Source organism: Ostrea edulis, chromosome 3 (assembly GCF_947568905.1).
Source record: "Ostrea edulis chromosome 3, xbOstEdul1.1, whole genome shotgun sequence".
In the NCBI taxonomy this organism is placed as follows: Eukaryota; Metazoa; Mollusca; class Bivalvia; order Ostreida; family Ostreidae; genus Ostrea; species Ostrea edulis.
Window position 1 is genome coordinate 78587438 of NC_079166.1, and position 25335 is coordinate 78612772.

A 25335-nucleotide genomic window follows, 5' to 3' on the forward strand; every position below is an offset into this window, starting at 1 on the left:
TGTGATATTGACTATAGAGCGTAAGATTGGCTATGGAACGTGATATTGACTATGGAGCGTGAGATTGACCGTAGAGTGTGAGGCTGACTATAGAGCATGATATTGACTATATAGTACGAAATTGACTATAGAGCCTGAGGCTGACTATAGTGCGTGCAATTTACTATATAGCGTGAGGTTGACTATGGAACGTGATATTGAACTATAATGTGTGAGATTGACTATAGAACGTGAGATTAACTAAAGGATGAAGCTGATTATAAAGCGTGAGGTTGACTATAGAGTATGAGGTTGATTATAGAGCGTAAGATTGACTATAGAACGTTAGGCTGACTATAGAGCGAGAGACTGACTATAGAGGGTCAGATTGACTATAGAGAGTGAAGTTCACTATCGAGCATGACGTTGACTGTAAACCGTGAGGCTGACTATAGAGCGTGATATCGACTATAGAGCGTGGGATTGAGTATAGAGCGTAAACGTGACTATAGAGCATGAGGCTGACTATAGAGTGTGAGATTGACTATAGAGCGTGAGATTGACTATAATGCATGATGTTGATTATATAGCATAAGATTGAATATAGTGCGTGAGGTTGACTATATAACGTGAGGTTGACAAAAGAACGTGATGTTGACTATAAAGGATGAGACTGACTATGTAGCATGAGGTTGACTTTAAAGCATGAGTCTGACTATAGAGATTGGGATTGACTATAAAGCGTGATAGTGACTATAAAGTGCGAAGTTGACTATAGAGCGTGAGATTGACTATAAGGCGTGAGGTTGACTAAATAGCATGATATTGACTAGAGAGCGTGATATTGACTATAAGGCGTGAGGTTGACTAAATAGCATGATATTGACTAGAGAGCGTGATATTGACTATAGATCGTGGCATTGGCAATATAGTCTAAGGCTGACTATAGAGCTTGAGATTGACTATAGAGCGTGAGGCTGACCATAAAGCGTGAGGTTGATTACAGATCGTGAAATTGACAATAAAGCGTGGGGCTGACTATAGCGTGTGAGATTGACTATAGAGCGTAGGATTGAGTAAATAGTTTGAGGCTGACTATAGGTCGTGAAATTGACAATAAAGCGTGAAGGTGACTATAGAGCGTGATATTGACTATGGAGCGTAATGTTGACAATAGAGCGTGAGATTGACAACAGAGCATGAGGCTGACTATAGATCGTGATTGACAATTGAGCTTGAGATTGACTATAGAGTGTGATATTGACTATGAAGCGTGAGGTTGACAATAGAGCGTGAGATTGACAACAGAGCATGAGGCTGACTATAGAATGTGAGGTTGACATAGAGCGTGATATTGGATATAAGAGTGTGGTTGACAATAAAGCCTGAGGATGACTATAGAGCGTGGTATTGACTAGAGAGCGTGAGTTTGATTATAGAACGTGAGATTGACTATAAAGCATGAAGCTGATTATATTATATTATTAAAGTGTGAGGTTGACATATATCGTAAGGTTGGCTATAACGCGTGAGGTTGATTATATAGCGTGATATTGACTATATAGCATGATATTGACTATAGATAGTGGCATTGGCAACAGAGTCCGAGGCTGACTATAGAGCATGGTATTGACTATAAAGGGTAAGGTTGATTATACAGCGTGAGATTGACTATATAACGTGAGGCTGACGACAAAGCGTGAGACTGACTTGTCTATAGATCGTGGAATTGAAAATAGACCGTGAGGCTGATTATAGAGCGTGACATTGACTATAAAACGTGAGGCTGACCATAGAGCGTAATATTGACTATAGAGTGTAAGGCTGACTATAGAGCGTGATATTGACTATAAAATGTGAGATTGACTATACATATGTAGAACATGAGATTGACTATAGAGTCCGAAGCTGACTATAGAGCGTAACGTTGACCATAGAGCCGACTATAGAACGTGAGATTGACTATAGGGAGTGACGTTGACTATCGAGCATGAAGTTGAATATAGAGCATGAGGTTGAATATAGAGCGTGAGGCCGACTATACAACGCGAGTTGACTATAAAGCGTGAGGTTGACAATCGAGCATGAGATTGACAATAGAGCGCGAGGAAGACTATATATCGTGGCAATAGAGCCTGGAGTTGACTCTTGAGCGTGAAATTGACTATAAAGTGTGAGGTTGAGTATAGAGCATGAGCTTGACTATAGTGCTTGAGATTGACTATATAACTTGAGGCTGACTATAAAGCGTGAGGCTGACTACATATCGTGAAATTGACAATAGAGCGTGAGATTGACAATAGAGTGTGGGATTGAATATAGGGCGTGATTGTGAGTATAGGGCACGAGGTTGACTTTAGAGTGTGAGATTGGCTATAGAGCGTGAGGCTGACTATAGATGGTGGCATTGGTAATAGAGCATGAGGCTTACTATAGAGCGTGAGATTAACTATAAAGCGTGGGGTTGACTATAGTGTGTGAGATTGACTATATGACGTTAATCTGACTTTAGATCGTGAAATAGACAATAGAGCGTGAAGCTGACTATAGAGCGTGAGACTGAGTATAGAGCGCGATGTTGACTATAAGGGGTGAGATTGACTATAGAGCGTGAAACTGACTATAAAGCGTGAGGCTCATAATAGAGCGTGAGGTTGACTATGGAACGTGCTATTGACTATATAATGTGAAGCTGACTATAGAGCGTGCTATTGACTATAGAGTGTGCGATTGACTATAGAACGTGAGATTGACTATAGAGCATGAATCTGACTATAAAGCGTGAGGCTGACTATAGAATGTGAGGCTGACTATAGAGCGTGAGATTGATTATAGAAAGTGAGATAGAATATAGAGTGTGTGAATGATTATAGAGCGCGAGGTTGACTATAGAACGTGAGATTGACTATAGTGCGTGAAGTTGACTATAAAGCGTTAGGCTGACTATAGATCTTGATATTGGCAAGGGAGCCTGAAGCTGACTATAAATCGTGAAGCTGACTTTAGAGCAAGATATTGACTATAAAGCGTGAGGTTCACTATCGAGCATGAAGTTGACTATAGAGCGTGAGACTGAATATTGAACGTGAGATCGACAATAGAGCGTGAGATTTACTATAAAGCGTGAGGTTGACTATAGAGTGAAGCTGACTATAGAACATGAGATTGACTATATAGTGTGATATAAACTATACAGAGTGAGGTTAACTATAGAGCGTGCTATTTACTATAAAGCGTGGGATTGACTATAGAGTGTCAAACTGACTATAGAGCGTGATATTGACTATAGAGCATGATATTGACCATAGAGCATGAGATTGACTATAGAGAGTTAGACTGACTGTAGAGCTTGAGATTGACTATAGAGCGTGGGGCTGACTATAGATGCTGAAATTGACTATAGTGAATTAGGCTGACTGTAGAGCGTGAAGTTGACCATTGAGCGTGATATTGACTAGGGTGCGTGATACTGACTATAAAGCTTGAGATTCACTATAAAGTGTGAGGCTGAGTATGGAGCGTGAGATGGACTATAGAGCGTGAGAATGACTATAAAGCGTGAAATTGACTATAGAGCGTGAAATTCACTATAAAGCGTAGTATTGACTATAGAGTGTGAGGCTGATTATAGAGCGTGAAGCTGACTCTAGAGCGTGGAATTTACTATAGAGCATGATATTGACTATAGAGCATGCGATAGTCTATAGAGCGTGAGGTTGGCAATAGAACGTGAGATTGACAATAGAGAGTGAGATTGATTATAGAGCGTGATGTTAACTGTAAACCGAGAGGCTAACTAACAGAGAGGGCCTCCGTGGCTGAGTGGTTAGAGCATCGCGCTCAAAATCACACGGCTTCTCAGCTCTGGTCGGCGAGGGTTCGAATTCCGCTCGCGCCGATAAGTGAGAAAGTTTCCCAGTTTACTTTCGGAAGGTCGGTGGTCTCTTCCCAGGGACATTGTATCTGGGTTATCTCTCCCACCAGTAAAAACTGGGCGCCACCAGATAAGTGAAAAATTGTTGAGTGTGGCGGAAAACATCAATCAATCAATCTAACTAACAGATCTCAAAAAGTTGTCGTAGGTGATTTACTTCTAGAACTTCAAATTCTGGAGTTCCTCAATTGTCTGTTTTAGGACCATTTTTGTTCTTTTGATATGTAAATGACATATCTGATGATCTATCAAATAGACTTTTTGCGGATGACACGTCTTTGTATGTTATTAATGATGGTGACATAATGACTACAGCAAATTCAATAACAAATGATGTTGAGAGAATAAAGCAGTGGGTTATCAAATGGGCTATGGATTTTAATCCACATAAAAAACAATCAATCTAGATATCACAAGAAAACACATCTCAAATCCTAAAGTAAAATTTTGTTATAATAGTCCGGAAGTTATGAATGCAGAAAATCATACTCATTTAGGATTAAAATTTCAATCTGATGGCATTTGGAGATCACACATATTAGATGTTCATGAAAAGGCATCTAATAAACAAAAAAAATTACACATGCTGAAATATACTCTAAATTGACAATTTCTAATAAAATTATTTTCCTTTTATTCGACCTCTTATTGAATATGGTAATTTAATTTGGGATAATTGTACAGAAAGAGAATCCAATTTACTAGAGAATGTTCAGGTTGATGCAGAAGGAATAATTACTGGAATGAGATTAAATTCTTCTAGGTGAGCTCTATATGATGAATTAGGCTGGGATAGCTTATCAACCAGAAGAAAAGTTCATCAACTTATTTTATTTTACAAATCTCTTGCTGTGGCATTCAATTCGACAGTTAGATATATCGACGACGTGTTGTCTATTAACAATACTAACTTTCATTCATATGTCGATTTTATGTATCCCGGTGAGCTCGAAATAAAAGACACCACAGAGTCGTCCACTACTGCTTCATACTTAGATATTTTATTGAAAGTAGATATTAACGGCAAACTAACAACTCAACTGTATGCCAAACGGAATGCTTTCAGCTTTTCCATCGTCAGCTTCCCATATTTATGTAGCAATATTCCATTATCACCAGCATATGGTGTTTATATCTCTCAACTGATTCGATATGCAAGAGCTTTTTTTTTGCGTATAGTCAGTTTTAAATCGAGGCAAGCTACTGACAAACAAGTTGATGTCACAGGGGTTTCAACAGTGTCGATTGAAGCCAGCATGTCGCAAATTCTATGTTCGTTATAATGATCTAGTCCGTCAATACAACCTACATATCTATCATTGGGTCAAATGCTGTCTGACGTGTTTCATACCGAGTGTTAGGCCGTTCTTGGCACACTGATTTTAACTATGGATAACTTCGTTTACCTGATCAGGATATAGGGCGCACGGCGGGTGTGACCAGTCGACAGGGGATAGTTACTCCTCCTATGCACCTGATCCCACCTCTGGTGTGTCCAGGGGTCCGTGTTTGCCCAACTATCTATTTTGTATTGCTTATATTGGTATATGAGATTGATCACTGTCCGTTATCTTCGCCTTTCATACTAGTATGAGGTTACAGATGAAGTTTAAGTTTCGTGACTGTAGACTGCCTTTTACGGGATTTATTAGGATTTCTATCAATTCAGTGTTAAGCGTATGAATTTTAAATCTGTTATATGGTTATCAAATAAGTAGATGCATATCAAATTCCATTTTTTTTTACGGCTAACGTATTATGACTAAGACTTTGCTTCACATTTGAATCTACTTATCAGGGCTTTTTTCTTCTTACTTTGATGTAGGAAACTAAATTGTGGTATCCTGGGTTAGTCTACCTAACCTTGTAAGACATGGTTTTATGCTTCACTGATTATCTTTTATAAGTGTACCCTATTTAGTTCTCTGTACTTTCTTTTCGTTGCGTGAAATCCATATAGCTTACTATACAAAACAAAGAGGACCATACCAATCTAATAACGCGGTGCTTATGGATATGGTGTAATAGATCCTCTCATTAATGACCATTAAATTTGAAAAAAAAACGAACGGAATTGTAAAATAAAACTTCGTTTGGTGTGCATATCCATCAAACACCGTACATTGTGTTTTCTTTAACTTGCAACGATTTTCCGAGACTGACCTTTTCAAAATATACTGCCCGGATGAATGCTTCAATGTCCAATGCATTTTAACGTCTTGTAGCAAACCTCCGATGGTCCGGATCCGGAGCAAACATTTCTGGATTAACAATGCCAAAATAAACCTCTCCTAAATATCGTTCGGAAGATAGAGCGTGCCGATTACCGAATATCCACGTATATGCTGTCCTTAGACCTTACCTCTTACCTCTTTGGAAGTCTTCCTGAAAAAAATGGCATAGAATGGCAGATACTTGTACATGTACACCACAAGTCAGATAATGTATTACTTTAAACTTTAAGTTTGTACTCTTCATTTTTTGGCGGCAGGTATTATAAACCATGACTGACTGCTTTGCAAATTCATTCACCATGTCTCTCTAAAAGTTTGCTCTTGACTCTTTGGCTGTTGGGTACATGTATCTGTTAACTTGTTTGATCAATAACTCATTCTTTCGATTTAATTTTTGCAAAATCCTAATTACCCTTGTGTATACATATACTGATGATAAACAAGTGGTTGTGAGGGATACTTCGTTAATAAAATGACTTAATCAATTGTCTTGTCATACATCCCACACAAATGAAATAAAGATTTCGCAGTTTGTCACTGATATCATATATCGTATCATTGTGTAATACCTACCTGCTTCGTGCCTCGCTGTATATAAGGTATCATTCATTATGGAATAACTGAATGCTAATGACTCTTAATTGCATTATCAAAATTATTTCATGGCGTTAGTTAATCAGTTTGTACGAAATTCCCATTTAGACATTTAGATTATTTTCGCATACAGAAGTTATGGTTTCATGAATTTCTCTACAATAACTTTTATATGAATTTCAAATATATCATTTTTTTTTCAAATTTCACGTTTACATGATACATTTTTGAACAAATGATGCATTTTCGAATTCATTATTATTAATTTCAAATACGTACATTTCAAAGATATATATTTAACATTCACGTTTAGCATTTGATGTACGGATTGTCACCTCATATCCTGATCACGTAGACGTAGATACAACGTTAATACTTTTTTTTTACATTCTTAAGATGACATCATTGTACTTTTCGTAAAACTGAATCACCTTTGTGGGTTTTTCTTCAGTGAAAATACCTCTGGAAATTCTAAAGTGGGACTATGCTGCACGAAGAAGATACGCAGAATGTGCCAAGAAAGGAACTCAAACAATACACAGAGCTCGTGCAATGATAGTTGGATGCGCAGGGGCTGGGAAATCTACTCTGCTTAAACGTCTACAGAAACGAAGTCTGGATGAAGTGAAACAGGTTCAGTCTACAGTTGGATTAGAAGTACACGAAGACATCTTTGAAATTGCTCCGGAATCTGATTGTTTAAAAGGTAAAATAAAGAAAATAATATTTAGTTTTTCCCGTAAATCTATCGTCATTCCATGAATAAATCCCGGTTTATGGTGTTGCTGAAACGTAAAGATAACATCTTTTACTAAAAGGAGGGCGATAAACGTTTTATTGCGTTTTGATCGATGTATAATTTCTAGATAAAATTTATGGATCACGTGGAAGAGTGACGTCAAGGCATTCCTTCAAATTTTGCTATATCATCTGATATAAAACAATCAATAATAGTATCACAGAACGGCATTAGATCAGAACTTTATCACAAAAAATCAGCAAAATCATTCTGTAACAAAACACGCTATTTATATGTAGTATCCATGGCTAATTCATGACACTAAAACCCATAGGCGCTCGGGTGGTGGATAATGGAAATAAAAGCGATCAAGAAAATTCGAACTATGATTTTTACCCACTGCATGAAGTGGACTTTTAGTTTTCTAACATATTTTGGTTAATGTATACTAGCATAATATAAAATGAATTTAACACGTTAGACCATTCCCACTCTGTACTAGAAGGAGCAAGGCTTGCCATTACCTAGTCCCCTTCCGTGCCCCTTAATCAGCACATCCGTAAGAAACCGACAAATTCGCCCCTTTCGCATCGAACGTAAGACGTGTCTAATTACAAAGAACAAAATTATAACAGACCCGAATGTCGGGTTGGTTGGTCAAAATGATTGTTGAGATATTTCGATTTGTTTGTAACTACACCTCCTACACGATTTAGGATTTTGAAGATCAGTCAAATAAACATGTAATGCAAGTTGGGTTTTTTTCTGACATCTTTTACTCGTCCTTCAACACTCACCCCTCCCTTTTTGGAATAGAATAATACTACGTGCCTAAAACGTACATTGTATATGTGTTACTATTGCTGTGCTGCTTAAGTAATTTCCGTAACAGTCATTTCATATGCTAACTCGGTTTTGATTTGATCTTATAGTCAATAACTAGGGGTTATTCATAACACAAGACCGTAGGGCACATAGCTTACCTGAATCACATTGACCCTGCCATTGTTGAGAGTTGTTTATATTTTTAAAAGATTGTTTTTATCGATATTTAACAAATTTTGATCGCGTATTCTGTACCGTATTTCAACATTTGTTATATTGATCTTTGGATATGATGAGCTCTCGATGTTGGCCCCGTGAATTTTATTATATTTGGAACAGACTGTACATGTAAACATCTTATCTTCTATTGTAGCCCCACCCTACCCTTGGGAGCCCTAATTTTAACAAACGTTAATGTATTCTATTTCTGGACGTTTCCATGTCTCTGTGGTTCTTTGGATTGAAAAAAAAATAATTCCCAATGATGGCCTAACCCTATCCTTGAAAACCATAACTTGAATAAACTTTAACCTTCATGTAAAATTTATATCCTTTACCGTGTACCAACCTGCGCCTGGGAACTATGTTTTCAACAATCATGATCTACACTATGTCAGGAAGTTTTCATGTGAATTTCAAATTTTCTTGCCCAGTAGTTATTGAGAAGATTTTTGAAGATTTTTCCTTCATATTTGCATGCAAAACTTTTGATCCTCTATTGTAGCCCCAGTCTAGCCAGGGGGGGGGGGGGGGGGGGGGGGGGGGCATGAGGTTAGTAACATTCAATCTGCACAATGCGAAGAAGCGTTCATGTATTGTTTTGGCTCAATGATTCTCAAGAAGAATCTTTAAAGATTTCCCTCATATATAATCTCACGTAAATCTTTGATACACTGATGTGACCCATACTACCCCAAGGGTCGACATTGTAACAAACGTGAATCTACGCTATGTCAAAAAGCTTTTAGGTAAATTTTAGCATTTTTTGTGTAGTGGATCTTGAGATGATTCTTAAATGACCCCACAACATTTTCTCTTTTCTGTGATTATCTCCGCACTGAAGGGGACAAAACCCTTCAGTAGAGCAATCTTGATTTCCCTTCACCCATGGATGATTTACACCAAATTTGATAGAAATTAACACAGTGGTTCTGGAGTAGAAGATGGAAATGGGAAGTTTATGGACAGACTTACAGAAGATGACAGACAAAAGATGACTTGAAATTCTTGAAATACTATCAGCTCAGGTGAGCTAACCGCGGAGGTCCCACGCGACCACAGACCCAAGTACCTTAACTGTAGCAGCCTTGAAAGTTGTGTGTCAAATTTGTTACAAATCATGTACAATTCGTGAAACATCTATATGAATGAACGAGTAGCGAATGAGACGTGAAAATAGAATGTACCGAAATATAGATGTGATGTTATTCATATGGTTAGAAATAGTCCATCAATAATAAATAAAAAAAAACTTTTAACAAATGAAACATAATCCGAATGTTTGAATACTGTCCTAAACATATGCTACGTCATTCTCCTATCAGACCTACCAGCTGACACGGGAAAAGAAGGGAAGCAACTCTTGAGTATTTTAGACTTTGGTGGACAGTGTGCCTATTATGCGTGTCACCAGGTCTACCTCAGCAGAAGAGCCTTCTATCTTCTTGTTCTCAACATGTCTAAGAGATTTGACGAGAAAGTTGACCCCTCACTCTGTGAACAGGAAGGGACCATGTTTACTGACTGGACACACGGAGGTAAGTGAGTTAAATGAGTATGTTCACAGGTAACACATTAAATACAATCAGGATTGTACTAATGAAAATTTGAAGATCCATTCAAGATACATCGGTCTTTTAATTGACGACATAACTCTATAATGAAAGGTAAATATATCGAACAGTGATCAATCTCATATATGAAATTTGTTGAATATTATGCCAGACAATGGGTTAGATATGAAAAAGAAGAACTTGATACATTGTCAGAATGGATTAAATGTGTAAAAGGAAGATTAAAATCCCGCATTAGACACTTCAAAACGAAAATTCGTACCATCTATCCTTCTGTGATTCGGAAACCAGAAGTGACAAAATAATTAGATAAGTTACACGAGAAATATGTTTTGGTTCCTGCTGACAATCTTTGTAACAACATGGTATTTGTTCTTAAGAAGGCATGCTACACCAGAGAAATTTGATATGGATGAAAAGTGGATAATATGTACAACAATATTTTGAATTTGAAAATTTTCAAATTTTCTTTATTTAGTCAAAAATACAGTTTTGGTTGAAAGCAATCTCAGAAAAATGTAAAACCCCTGCTGGACTCGAACATGCGATCTACAATTCAGCAGTCGACGTGCTATCCTACTGAGCTACTCAGCTAAGCGAGAATTCTTTAAATGGATAGACAAATATTGCTGATATTCATATTTTCCACCAAGTTTTAGAAAGAAGTCAGCCATTATGACGATGTAGAGTACCCCCTTAATATTCATTATTACAACTCTACTTTAAACAAAATTTGCATTAATTTTACGTTTGGTCACCGTACTTATACCCCAACTGCCTTTTCAAAAATGAAATTCTCCAAAACCATGCTTCAGTTTCAGACAAATGTGATCTCAGGCAATAGATTGGGTGAATATAAGTTACCGTACCTATACTGGATTCCTTAACTCTATAAAACCCTTACTAACTGTTAAGTGCAAGGAAGGTCAATACCTGTGAACCCCCGGGGGCTCGTACCCGTAGTAGAAACGGATAGCCCCGAGATGCCGCAAATATGTACAATGCTCAGACTTAATCAGTCGTACTGCGCCTATATAGGATATATTGACTGATAGCGAACAAGTGCACTGGCAGGGAATTCCACACACCAACACACTTCCACAAAGACAAGCAGGGATGTCCACACACCTGCCCTTGCGCAGTAATAGGCAGGGATGACCGCACACCTATCACTATATTAATACCTGTTCTATATCAGGGAACACACTCTGGCAGTAATAAGCAGATGACCGCACACTTACTACTAAGACATACAATATAAGTAGGGAGTTCCGAACACTTTTACGTACCTTGCAGGGTTTGTCGAGTTTTACCTATAGCACCGTCTTTTAACTCATCGTATAGAAAAATCTTATATATCCGCAGTACCATACATGATCCGTAGTGTATAATTACTTGCAAATTAAAACAAAATACTAATCATACCCAAACTGGCTAACCTTTATATAATCTACTATAGAAACACAACGATTATAATTGTATGTACTTTAATTCAAAACTAACAATTCAGAAATATTTATTTGAGTATGTCTAATAAGTAATTAAAATGACAAGGGTGATAACTCTCGCAATAAAGATAACATAAGAAATACAGTTTTCCGGTTCATCACCCACACCCTAGCTTCATGCGTCTTCGCATAAAAGAACATACAGCAGTATTTGGCAAACACAAGTCACATGTACCAGAGCAATTACAGATCCTTTAAACAAGCTATTTTGCTTTCTAAATCATCACTTCAATGGAGACCAAAGCCTTAGTGAACTTTGTGTTAACCATTCAGCAAAATAAAATATCAATATTTTACTTCACTGACTGGCAAAGACAATTAAAAAAGGAAATAAAGAATTGCGCACGCGTCTGCATATGCTTGTGCGTGTCCTCCCAAGCGCAAATATCACATTTTCTTTTAACAAGTCTGTCATTACCATTACATAAATCAAAATACTATATTATCTAACACAATGGTAAATGGAGCCAAACATGTTAAGAGGGTGTCCATTGTGAAATCAGGCAGAGGTCGGCACAAGCTATCTCTCAGATTTTCATGAAACTTTGTGTACAGGTTCCTACTGACCCCAATATTGAATTTGCCAAATAAAAAGTTTCTATCATGTTTCGTTTTGGTTTAACATGAAATAATTACTCTAAAATCATTTTTCGGTGCAAAAAGGTCACGAAATATTGAGAAAAAGTGCAAAGTTTGAATAGCTCTAAAATATCATGTAATCAAGAAATAGAGAAAAGCAATATTTTTTATGTTAGATATACACTATATGCAATAACTAAGAGGGTTTTTGTGTGCATGTTCATCCAATGAATGAATTTATTAATGGTTAAAGTTCCACATATTTCCTATCAATATATTCTACAAGATAATTATCAAATTTTAAGATTTCATAAAACCCAATACAATGTCACCAAAGAAATAAATTCTGTACACCCACAAAGTTGAAGAGGTGTATTTTAAGTTACAAAAATAAATTCAGTGGGAAAAACAACGTTTGATAAAAAAAAGTTGAATTGAAATCTCAAAATTTTCAATTAGTGCAAAAAGGTCAACAACTTTAATAAAGGTCGATTATCTACATAAATTGTAAAAAATATAAAGTAGATATAACCAATCAATGATTAAAAGATTAAAATTCATGACAAAATTAGAACCTATAAAAATTCAGTATTAAATTTCAATTTTTATATACAATGTACATTGTATGTAACAAAGGCAAAACAATGCTTAGGTAAATCAGTCTATAAAATTCTATAATATTGATTAGTTTTGGGTCATTTCTGTACATAGGATTTATTATTAATCATTAATCATTAATCATCACACACTAATGAGCACACACATAATATCAGTAAAGAAATTACACAACACAAAGAATCCTAGGCTATATAAATTCACTCACACTACCAATTTATTAGCATTTGTCTTTATTCCTGATACTTGTTTTGGTTTGCAAAGAAAGAGCTAGCATGCATACATGCTACTGACACTTGTTTAAAACAAACTTGTTGTTCCAGAAATTATGAAAATTGATGGAATTTATATATGATATGTAGATACAAATCATATACTAAGTACTATGGATATAGTATGGAGTCTTATTTGCCCCCCCCCCCCCCCCCGCGCTCTCATTTTGTGTATTATGCCCAGTATATAAGGAAGGGTAACATCATAAACTTTGAACATTACAAGAAATTTGAATTCTTGAAAATTTCATAATTTTTTCTAATTAAATCCAGAATTGGCAAATTTAATAATACATACTCCTAAATGTGTGCGAGGAATCGCTCACAAAATGAAAATACTTGCCACCATATAACTGAAAAATTGTTGAGTGTGGCGGAAAACATCAATCAATCAATCATTTATTTTCCTGTTGTTAAAATGAATGCAAAAACTCTTGATCAACAGACTGCATTTCACATATATGAATCATTTCGTCATATTTAAAAGTACTCCATACAATAAGGAATCTAAAGTATATATCAACTGATGTTTGTATTTCTGTACTAATATGTAGTTTGATGCATTACTTGGGACTATTATATTCTACATGCAAATTGACTTTGTTAGCTTATTTTCATTTTCTTGACATGCAATTTCATAAATAATGTCATTCTAGTCTTCATCAGTCTCTTCTTTAGGTTCAACAACAAAATTAGATTTTTTGTCAAATCTACAAAACAGTCCCTGGACTTGCTGGGAACTCAACCATTCCTCTGGTGAAAATGTTCTGCTTCCATCCTCATCTCTTGCTGTTCTTAATTTCTTTGAAGCCTCTGTTGGTGTATATTTACGCCCTGTCCTTTCTCCTTCTTTGAAGAGTTGAGCAACAAAGTCCTTAACCTTCTTATTGAACCGTTTACTGATTCTTTTGCCTTTGAGAGCCCAGCCCTTCACTAAATTTCTCTGGGCACATGCATTTTCTATTTCACTAAGAGAGGGATGCTTGGTGACTTTCTCTTTGATGCCAACACATTTCCTGGTCCACAGAATTTTCACATGGTCAGATGATGTCATATTGTGGTTGCCGATGTCTTGATGGATGTTATAGTCTTTTAGAGAAGTAAATGCAACACCACATTCACCACATGTGTATTCATCTACCACGTCTGTGACTTCATCCTCAACATCCATCACTTCATTTACCACATGTATAGAAGCTTCCTGGATGAAATATAAATATCAAATGATTTTGTTTTATGATACATTACATCTATACACCAGGCTTTGTAGTATCAAGTAACTAAGAACAATTCCAATATTAGTGATGAAGACAAGACCTGTTTTCTTGTGTATAAAATGTACACATCACTAATCATAATTTTTTTCATATCTTCATTTTTTGCATAGATAACAGAAGTGTTCATTATTTTAACAGGTTTTGGCTGTAATATGAATTTAGGCCACTATTAAAAAATTGTTTGTTGGGCGTTAGCCGCCTGACCCTCTCTAAAGGTCGCCGACCCAAAAAAAAATTATTGGTCCAACAGCGATGGGTTTTTTTTTTTGGTTATTGTCGGGTGCGGAACAGAACCGAGTTCGAGTCGGATTTTAGCCGTCCGAGTCAGTAAAGCGCTTCACATTCACCTTGATTCGCTTCAAGCGCTTCCTTGATGGTTTGTTTCAAAATGTCCGACCTGAAGAGGACAAAATCGTACGCAACTTTATGCGTAAATATAGAGTTTAAAAACTCAAAGGAACGAAGCAAAGCCAATAGACTGCTTGAGTTTGACACGGATTCAACTGCGGCTGACGAACGTAGACACAACATAGAGCACATGTCGAAGTACATATCTGATAAATTTATTTTCTCAAACCAAGCCATTATAACAGATTCTATGCTAGTTGGAACCCCCAGGTTACACAATGCTTGCAGTGCCTGGTTAATAGTTCATGTAGAAATGCATCTAACATTTATTTCAAAGCTTTTCTTAGAATTTGAAAAAAGATACAAAATCCATATTGTTTTCAATGTTTTAGACTGCTACTTTACATTTTATACCCAAGAAATACTTTGAAATAAAATCCACTCATCATGCTTTTATGTTACTGAGCAGTACTTATATATTTCATTTAGAAATTTCAAATCTACATAAAACAGTTGTCACACTAGTTCCATGTGTCGGACATGTTCAATGGAATATATAACACTGCATGCCTACTAGCATAAAGCAGAGGATGACTAAGAACTAAAGGGTGCATACACAGAACAACACAAAAGTACAAAGCAAAACTAATTCTTATTTACAAAGTGGTGCAAAGTGGTGTACTGATGAATAGTGATGTTATATACAAAAGCAGATATATAAATATGATAGAGCTGAATATGATAAGGCTGGCACATATGTACATTTAAAAGCATATTTAATAAATGACAAAGAACTTAGTTAATGAAAAGATATAATATAGCAAACAAAATATACAGATATATGTAGACGATGTACAAAAAATTCCAGCAGCACTGACGTATGTGGGAGAACAATATTTAATGCACGAAAAAAAATTAATCCTGACCAACAAAAAAAGCCTACCTACCTACCTACCCATCATCAAAGGGGTAGGGTAGGCAAACGCCCAACAAACAATTTGTTAATAGTGGCCTTATCCTATGTGTACATGTACTTCATACCTCCTGATTTGGGAGAGTTTCTTTGAACTTTCTTTTCCTTTGGCAAGTGTTACCCCTTTTTGTCACCATTGGATGCTCCAAAATCTGTAATTTTACAAGAATAACAGTAAAACTGATGGATGTTCCCCTAACTGCTTCTATCGAATGAACTACTTAATAAGAAGGATGACTTACACAATGATCAATAACTGTTAAAATACTGTGGATTGATTGATTGTATCTTGCTTAACGTTTCTCTCGAGAATTTTTCACTCATATGTAGACGTCACCAAGACCGGTGAACTGTCACTACCCGTTTTAACGACTTAGGTTTGTCGCGGCCGGGATTCGAACACCGGCCTTCTGCATGCGGGGTGAACGCTCTAACCTCTTGGCCACCGCGGCGGTTGAAAAAAAAATACTGTGGAAGCCAAGGATTTATATATATATATAATGCATATGTTGTGTGACCTGGACCTTTACTAAATGACTTTGATTAACCTTTGTCTGAAAGTCATTTGCCTATTATTTTATTTGTGTGTAATAATATCAATACTTGTTCAAAAATTTGCAATAAGGAAGTTTTTCCTGATTTAAGGTATGTTCTGATCTCTGTTTTCTTGAGAGCAATTGTACATGCAAGACAATGATATAATTATATTCTGTAGTAAAGAACAGATTGCTACAAACTCTAAAAGAAAATGACTACGTCCATAAAGTTAAAAAAAACAACATGTGAAACGAAAATATCAATAACTTCCTTGAATGTTAGAGAATCTCAATAAAATCAATAAAAATGACAAGTGCACAACTTCATTATATATATAATATATACACAAAGTATGAATCAAATCTGTTCATTGGTTTCTGAACATTGACAATACCCCTTCAAAATGGAAAAAAATATCCATAATTTTTTTAAAAAATCTCAATCAAAGTAGCAGGTGCACATTCAACATCATTATTCATATAAGATGTACATATCAGCTCATTAGTATTAAAGATATTCTGGACCAATTATGTTTACAGACAGACAGACAAACTGAGGGACAAGGTGATTCCAGTATACTTCATTTGGAATGGGACTTGATTATGTCATCTTAAATCATTTGCATGATATAAACTTACTGTAAGATTTGTGTCTCCTTGAGAGGTAGATGATAAACTGTTATAAGAAACGAATTTTCCCTCTCCAATACCATATCCAAGCCACATTCGTATACCAGTGTCTTCAAATTTGAAGTTATTAAACATGTTGATGCCTGGAATAGAGCATTTTTTCACATTCTGATGATCGAAATTGACTTCAGCCGTGTACACATGTGAATCTTGAATGCCACCGTAACTCTCGAGGACAATTTTCAACTCCTCAGCAGTGGTTATATCATGCCCTTCATTGCCAAAGCGTTTTGCATGAATTTTCATAGGAGCTGTGCGTCTGTCACATATGTCTTTGCCACTTTGTGCCTCACTAAAGTCATATCGACAAATGTTAATTCCTGTTCTTTCGGATATGCCATGGATGGATGCTATCAGTGGACTACAATGGTAACAAGCAGCATTATCACTTCTGAGATAAACTTTTGTTATTTTGTCGTTCTGTATTTTGATGCAATGAAGAACGTTCTCCAGAATTGAAGCTACTGCAAACCAGCCTTGCGGTATGCTATTGAACAGATGTACGTAACAGTCAGTACTTATCTGACTTCTTTCATTTCTAGATAGTACAACACTCACATGCCAGTTGATGCACTTTTTCCCATAAAAATCAGTTTGCTTTTCGCGGTCTATCCATGGTAGAAATTTCATGGCCCAGTCCATTACAACAAGGGCTTGATCCTCTTCCAAGTTTTCTAATACTGATGTTTTTGCTGTTTCCTGATTAACTGTTCTCAAAATATGTTGTTTCCACTGTAGAATATTTTCTTTACATATTTGAAAGTCATGAATAAACTCTCTTCTTATTTCATTGGTGAAATACTGTCCATTCACAATGATTTGTTCAATATCATCAATAGCTGCATGGATATCTGAACAGAACTTGCAGCTTTCATCATGTTCATGAGGACATGTCTTTGAAAGATTGGTGAAGTTCTCATGACTTAACGAGTATTGTATGCAATGGTCTGGAATGTGGAGCACTCTTCAACATGCCATCGGTAATCATATGAGAGATATCGCTTTTCAGTGTGCAATCTAGACTCGATATCCTGAAAAATAGGGGGAAATTTTAGCTATTGAAGAAAAGACATAAAGGTAAATTTTAGAAACAAGAGATACTGTGAGCAATGCTTACCCCAATCTCCCAAAGGGTGTTGTTAACAGGTATAAATTGCCTCTTACCTGAGTGTTAGAAAACAAGAGGCCCATAGGCCACATCGCTCACCTGAGTCACCTTGGCCCATATCTGAAGACTTTCCATATATATTTGCATGTAAAACCTTAGTCCCTATTATGGCCCCAACCTACCCCTGGAGGCCATGATATTTGCAAACTTGAATCTACACTATGTCAGAAAGCTTTCATGTAAATGTCAACTTCTTTGGCCTAATGGTTCTTGAGAAGAAGATTTTTAAAGAATTTCCCTATATTTGGGGGCCTACAGACGGATAGACAGACAAAACAACCCAATTCCAGTAATCCCCCCCCCAACTTTGTTATAGGGGGTATAAAAAGTAATGTTATAAATATTTTCATTCCAAGTTTCTTACCCATAAACAAGAATATTACAAAAACTGATGGATTCTCCACGAAATACTTCTAACCAATGACCTATTTCATATGAGGAATGACTGTTCACATATATATATGTATGTTCAGTGATGTTGACCTTTACAAAATGACTTTGAGTGACCTTTGTATCAAAGTCATCCCCCAATTACTTATTTATGTGACATGATCAATACAGGTTCAAAAAACATTTTCAATAAGGCACTTTTTCCTCATATATAAGGTATATGTTCTGAGTGACCTTGACTTTTCCAAAATGACCTTGAGAGACATTGGTCCAAAAGATGAATAACTGTTGAAATAATGTTAAAATGAATAGGAATACATGGTCACCTATGAAATATGAAAGTTCTATTTCTCTAAAGTTACGTTCAAGATTAATAGTTTTGTACAGAAAAAGTTCAACATCAGGAGGTCAAATTTGGGTACCATTGGAAAGGTTTCATCATAAGTACACTTGTACACTGTACAAGTATTTCTAAATATTTCTATTTAAAATGCATTGAATTTATGTACCTTAAATACATTTTCTCTTGTATTTGGACTGTATGCAACCATATTTTCTGATAACTGCACCAGTTTGTCAAATGCTGTCATGCCATCTGCTGTAGTATTGTCCAATCCAAACAGGCTTTTCCTCTGGCTTGCTGCACACTGTTTTAAGATGTGGTAAAGACTTGATCTCTTCAGTGCATGAAAATTGACTTCCGCACAATATGCAAGGTATGAGGATATTATTCTGCTACCAATCACAGTTCTTACTACATCGGGAATGTGTACTTTTTGGCCACTTGACAGTTTTAAGATTCTTTCTCCAAAAGCTACATCTTGGATAAATTGTGGTTGGGAAATGAAACTGATGAAATGTTGAACTTTGTCTGTGGGGAGTTTTGATGAGAATGAAGAAGTTGAATCAAGCTGGTCAGTTCTATTCACCATGGCATACTTCCTAGCAGAGTCTATCTTGTGCTTTGTTAATCCGGGTATAGCAGTAAGTGTTTCTTTTGAATAGTGGTTCACAAAGAGTGATAAAATTTGTCGCTTTAGAAATGGAGATCCTGCTTCTTGATATGCTGCAACCATAGAGTTGAAGTAGTGGTCATCATTATCTTTGTCAGCTGTAAATTGTTTTCGAGAAATATCTGTCAACAAAATTTCGGATTGAAGGGGAGCTATTAGTTCTGTAATGTTTTTCATTATGTCACAAGTCTTCTGTCTGTAATAGTTTCGTGTTCTTTCTGATGCATCTTCCCATCTTGTACTCAGCTGAGATCTACAAACAAAATGTTGTGTAAATAAACAAGAATATTAGTAAAACTCATATCCATCACTCTGTCACTCAATGTCATAGATTTGAGTTTGTCCGGTCTCTAACTTTCATACTACCTGGTTGTCAAGGGGGTGTGTCCCCATACCTGAGCAAGGTTTAAGTTCAAGACAAATAGATCAACAACACCCTCCCCCCCTTTGACTTTAGTTGCTTGCAAATTATCAGATATGACTAGCTGACTACTGATGATCCTGAATTTATTGAGAAAAGATTTTTCCTACACATTTCCACGTAAAATATATTGAATAAACTTGAATCTACTCTATGTCAGGACACCTGAGTTTACTCAGGTGACCTATTGCAATTGGTTTTCGTCCGTCGTGCATTAACAATTGAACATTTTTAACTTCTTCTTAATAACTACCAGTCCAATTCTTTTGAAATTTGGTATGAAGCATCATTGGGACAAGGGGAACATAAATTGTAAATTTCAGGATTCCTGCACCCCTGGGGCCCTAGGGGTGGGGCAAAAACTGCCCAAAGTTGACCAATTTTCAAAAATCTCCTTCTCAAGAACCACACACATGTAAGAAAAACTAAATGCATAGTGATGTAGAGCAGGAAGGCCTCTACCAAAATTGTAAATATCATGATCAACGGGGTAGGGATTCTGACCCAGGGTGGGGCCAGACTTGTTATATAGTGTTTATGTGTAAAACACTTAAATAACATTTTCTTTACTGCTTTTGATACTAAATTGAAACTAAATGGATAGAGCAGGTAGTCTTACCAAAATTGTAAATTTGATTTTCCACAGAGTAAGGATTTTGACCCCAGGGTGGGGTCAAACTTTGTATATATAGTATTTATTTGTAAGTTTGCTGATACTGTATAAAATCTGAATGTATACTAAGGAATAGCAGAAAGGATGTACAAAAAATGGTGAATTTCACAACCTAGGGTTATGACTTAAGGATGAGTCCAAATTAGTCATATATTTTGATGTTTTAATTTTGATGCACGTATTATTTAAAGCCTTTCATCAGTGTATGCACTTTTGAGGGCAGTGAAGTTTTAAGAACACATTTTGTTTTATACTGTTGCTGAACATTAGAATTTAGCTTAGATATACAGAACAGGAATTTTTTTCTAGATTTCATAGCCCATGGAAGTAGTAATACTTTTTCACTAGTATTCAGGTGACCGATAAGGCCTGTGGGCCTCTTGTTTAGAAATAAATATCTAATCTGTGGACCTCTTGTTCCTTTATATATGCTTGCAAATCTTTGACGCCCCAATTATGGTCGCACCCTAACCCCAGTGTCAGTGATTTGAACAAATTTGAATTTACCCAATATCAGAAAACTTTCATGTAAGTTTCAACTTTTCTGGCCTAGTGGTTCTTGAGAAGAACATTTTCAAAGAACTCACAATATATTTGCCTTTTCGTGATTATGTCCCCTTTGAAGGGGCATGGCCCTTTATTTGAACATGAATCTCCTTCAAGCCATAGATTTTGATTTGTGCCAAGTTCGATTGACATTGTCTCAGTGGTTCTGGGGAAATGAAAATGTTAATGACAATGATAAGAACTCCAACAACATACGCCAAACAAATTATGATTTAAGCTTTTAGCTCAGGTGAGCTAAAAGAAACCTGTATATTCATAGATTCAAAGCTTACCTTAGCGGGGATATTCTGTCATCTGATATTTGACGAATTACATGATTGACTCTCTCTAAGGCAGACATCTCTGGTTCCCATTCATCTAGACTGCTCAGTGTTTGGGATCCCAAATCGGAAGCTAAAATGTAATTATATTATACAATAAGAATTTATTCAAACAGCATCCAGTCCAATTTAAACCATCACCTCTGATCTATAGATGCATTGATCATGCATTGATAATTGTGTATAAATGTACATGCAAGTATTTGCATGAAGTAATCATTGTTGTGATTGGCATGGTGGCATCACATGAAAGTTTACAATGAAGGTCCTATGGTAAAAATGTTACTTATCAAAGGAACACACATCTCTATAATTATTGTGTCATTTCTAATGTTAACATTAATTAATTTTTATAATGTATATGCAATTATGGTTGTGAAATCATAACTTTAGTTGCATTTCGTTAGGACTTGTCACAAGGAATACATATACATACATGTTTATAAATATGATAAATAATATTTTAAAAATATATATAGATATATATGAAATGTAGAAGTACTAGTCCTATCATCATGTATTTCAAAATTTACATTTATGAATTATGACAATACAACAAGGTCAGCCGAGCCATGGTCTGAATTTACAAATGATTTAAAATCTATGATTGAAAGATAAAAGTATACTCACTGCTACAGTCAGAGAATTGGCTTGCAGTAAGAGTAATTTGACTATCATTATTTTCCATGTCTGTAATAAAATGGGTGTTTTGATAAAATCATAGCATCAAAATTTAATATTCCAACATGAAAAGAACAATTTCATTATCATTAATAGTTAAACCAATGATGATTTCATGTTTGCACAGTACTTAGCATTTTAGTTAATCAACAGCATCAATACTTAGAAATATTTCATTAACAAGCTTTAGTATATTTACTACACTAATAAGCTTTGGTGTTTGCATGCATACATATCATGATAAGATTTTGTGTCGTGTTAAACAATCTGGAATTCAAAATGAGATTAGCCATCACACTTTTGACATGGCAAACCTTTATCTTACCAGGCTTTGCAGCTTCCATCGAGGACAGAGGGGTAGAAATTTGAGCTGCGACACTTGTAGAACCCTCAACCCCAGCTAAAAATGAAAAGACAAACTAATAATGACTTGCATATGTATGCATATCAAATGATAATGCCTATTACCATGATCACTTTGCAGATTCAAAAGGGAATAACTCAGCTATGATTGTTTAAAATCCAGTGTTAGAACACTTGAGCTATAAGTTTAAAACTGAGGCCAGTAGGAGTATAAAAGGAAATGGGTAGAGCCAAATTTTGAAACTGTAAATTTTCCTGACATGTTCAGCAAGGGAGTGGTCTGACTTTGAAATTTACTGCTATACCATGTGCCATCTGTGTGTAAAATTTGGCATGGCCAACACTAACATGATCTTCAATCTCTGACATGAAAATTCAGTAAAATCTTTGGGATATAGAATTTAATGTGTGTAAACATTTTAAGTAATCACTTCCAAATTCCCCACTTTCTATAAATTTGGAAGATGACCAAAATGGATTTTGAAATGATATATTTTACATGCTTTTTAAAAATTGTGGCAGTACTTTAATATTTTTATACATCTAAGCATAGGCATACAACCAATAATAATAACATGTTCATGTTTCCCAGTGACATATAATCCATTTAACGTGATTAGACAAAGAAAAAGGTAATCATGCATTTAGTAGTAACACTGTACACAAATCAACCTTTAACAGCTCCAAGTCATTATAGTATATATATTTTGGTGATTCTTATAATGGTCACACAATATTTAATTATATGAATAAATATAATAATTTTTATACATACAGTGCTTACATGTACATAGCTTGCAGGACAAAAAAAAAACATTTACAGAAAACATTTCCTAAAAGCTTATCACTCATATCTATTTTATTATTTTTTACCTTCTTCATCTTGTCCGCATAGGATTTCATTGTTTCTTGATTCAACGATTTAGAGGTGTTGTGTTCTGCAGGTTTTACAAATTCCTACATTGAAAAAAAACAAACAAACAATTATTTTCAAACAAAAACTAATTTTATCAAATGAATTGTTGGCATTGATCCATAATGAGAATTTATATCAAAATTGTCAAACAACCAAAGACAAAATTATCTAAGAAAAAGATCAGAGAAAATTCGACATTGATATATTACCACTTCCAACGGGAACAACTTCTTGAAATAGGTAAAATATTTCCCTAGACACGCTGAAGTTCACAGCTCTGTCTGGTTTACATTTTCCTTTATGTAATGGATAACAGCATTTGATGGTGCGTTGCCTCCAGTAAATCCCCAAAGAATCACGATGACATTGGCATACTAGTAAAAGTCGTCTGCACAATCGCTCTACATCAAAATACCCCGATCTGTAGAGCAGGAGGTCAATCTCGGTTGAATTGTAAGGCGTTCCAACTTTCAGATATCTTAAATGCCCGCTTATATCTTTAGAACAACTAGTAAGGGGTGTTAAGTCCCCAAAACAAGGACCACTGCCAGAGAAACTGCACTTTTCCATCACCTGTCAGCCATCTTTTTTTACCCACGAAACCTTGATGAGACCCGGGCTGAATATTTATATTTTGACCATATAATTAAAAAAAGATTTAAACGTTTACATTTTGTATAAATCATATTGAAATAAGGTAGATGTATTCTAAATAAATATTCTTTTCTGCAAAAATTGCAATTTATGCAAGGTTTGGGTCATTTTATTTTTTTACGCAAAGGGAGGTAACTCAAATTACTCGCTCATCGGCTACTTTTGTCGGTAAACACTCAGCAGTAACATGGTTTCCCAGCAATTTTATTGTTTCATCTTAATTATTGAGATATTTTCTTTAAATAGTGACTATACTTTGTATACAAATTTTATTGTATTGGGTTTTATTTAATTTTCCAAAGTGGTCGTTTTCTATAGATTATATAGGCTCCTCAGAGAAATGAAATGGGCCAAGTTTTGGCCCTTAACAATGTTTTTCACGAAATTTACTTTACATACGATAAAATTGGTGTATGATCTTCACTTTTATTGAGTATAATTCAAATTGTGGAGAATAGCATGTGCCAGCCTTATTATAGCGACTGCCTGATATCTCCGTGGACGGCCTCTTAAACTCGTACCATAAGACATCGTCTTCATGCTAGCGGGGAGGATGGCATCAACGTGCATTTTCATATTCATCGACCGTATGGCCTGTGTTTTCGTTCGTTGGGCACTCTGATTTGGTATCATCCGCCTCCTCTGTACAAACTGCGTCGTCGTCTTTCTCAGTCTCCCGAAACAGAACTTGCGGCTTACCAAGGCTACCACAGTTTACTTCGTACAGAAGGTCAGATATCTGGCGTAATATCTCAAACGGACACCTCCAGTAGCTAGTCAGCTTCGAAGAGTTACCTTTTTTTTCGTTGGGAAAAATACATTCACTTTGTAACCGTTGCCGAACTTTTTCGAATTCAACTTGTCATCACAGTTGTGTTAAGTAAGGCCATAAAAATATGTCAGAAGAAAAAAGCGTTATAAACAGATGAATTTGTGACAAATTCTGTACACACAACCCTTATATACCAAAAACAAAATATATGTATATATAATTAAGTGCATATTGACCTCCTATATATTTTTCACCAGACCGACAGTCTCTACATCAGCTGTATATCACGTGATCAAATATCAAGATAAAATCGTACCGTGAATGTATAAATCGTTCCATTGGCACGATATCCAGATATCAATGCAAGTTGAAGTTAATATAACTTCAAAACATATTAATTTCTTAATTTGAAAAGTGATTAGAGCAAGTTAATCGTGACTTGTAACATGTCTAATTTTTACATTGAATATGCAAGATGCGGCGATTTTTTAATATACGAAC

General features: G+C 35.7%; 2 protein-coding genes across 5 annotated transcripts in view; one reads left to right on the forward strand and one right to left on the reverse strand.

The window, feature by feature from the left end:
- LOC125676208 (uncharacterized) overlaps positions 1-25335 on the forward strand; it is a 441312-nt gene that overhangs the window by 117189 nt on the left and 298788 nt on the right. Inside the window, exons 14-15 of one of the 3 annotated variants that reach the window (XR_008801283.1) lie at positions 7193-7447; positions 9850-10062. The exons of the other annotated variants lie outside the window; for them this stretch is intronic. The gene's annotated coding sequence lies outside the window, so the exon portion shown is untranslated. The remainder of the gene's footprint in view (positions 1-7192; positions 7448-9849; positions 10063-25335) is intronic. 3 annotated transcript variants of the gene reach the window in all.
- On the reverse strand, positions 13208-22062 carry LOC130052907 (uncharacterized). 2 transcript variants are annotated; one of them, XM_056159106.1, is made up of 5 exons: positions 21401-22062; positions 18964-19720; positions 16846-17927; positions 15739-15822; positions 13208-14273 (listed from the first exon to the last, which is right to left on the reverse strand). In XM_056159106.1, the coding sequence occupies exons 3-5, from the start codon at positions 17536-17538 to the stop codon at positions 13725-13727; spliced, it is 1326 nt and encodes a 441-aa protein (XP_056015081.1). In that variant the 5' UTR covers positions 17539-17927; positions 18964-19720; positions 21401-22062; the 3' UTR covers positions 13208-13724. The 2 variants fall into 2 exon arrangements, with proteins under 2 accessions (XP_056015081.1, XP_056015082.1); XM_056159107.1 differs by lacking the exon at positions 21401-22062 and having other exon boundaries at positions 18964-19892.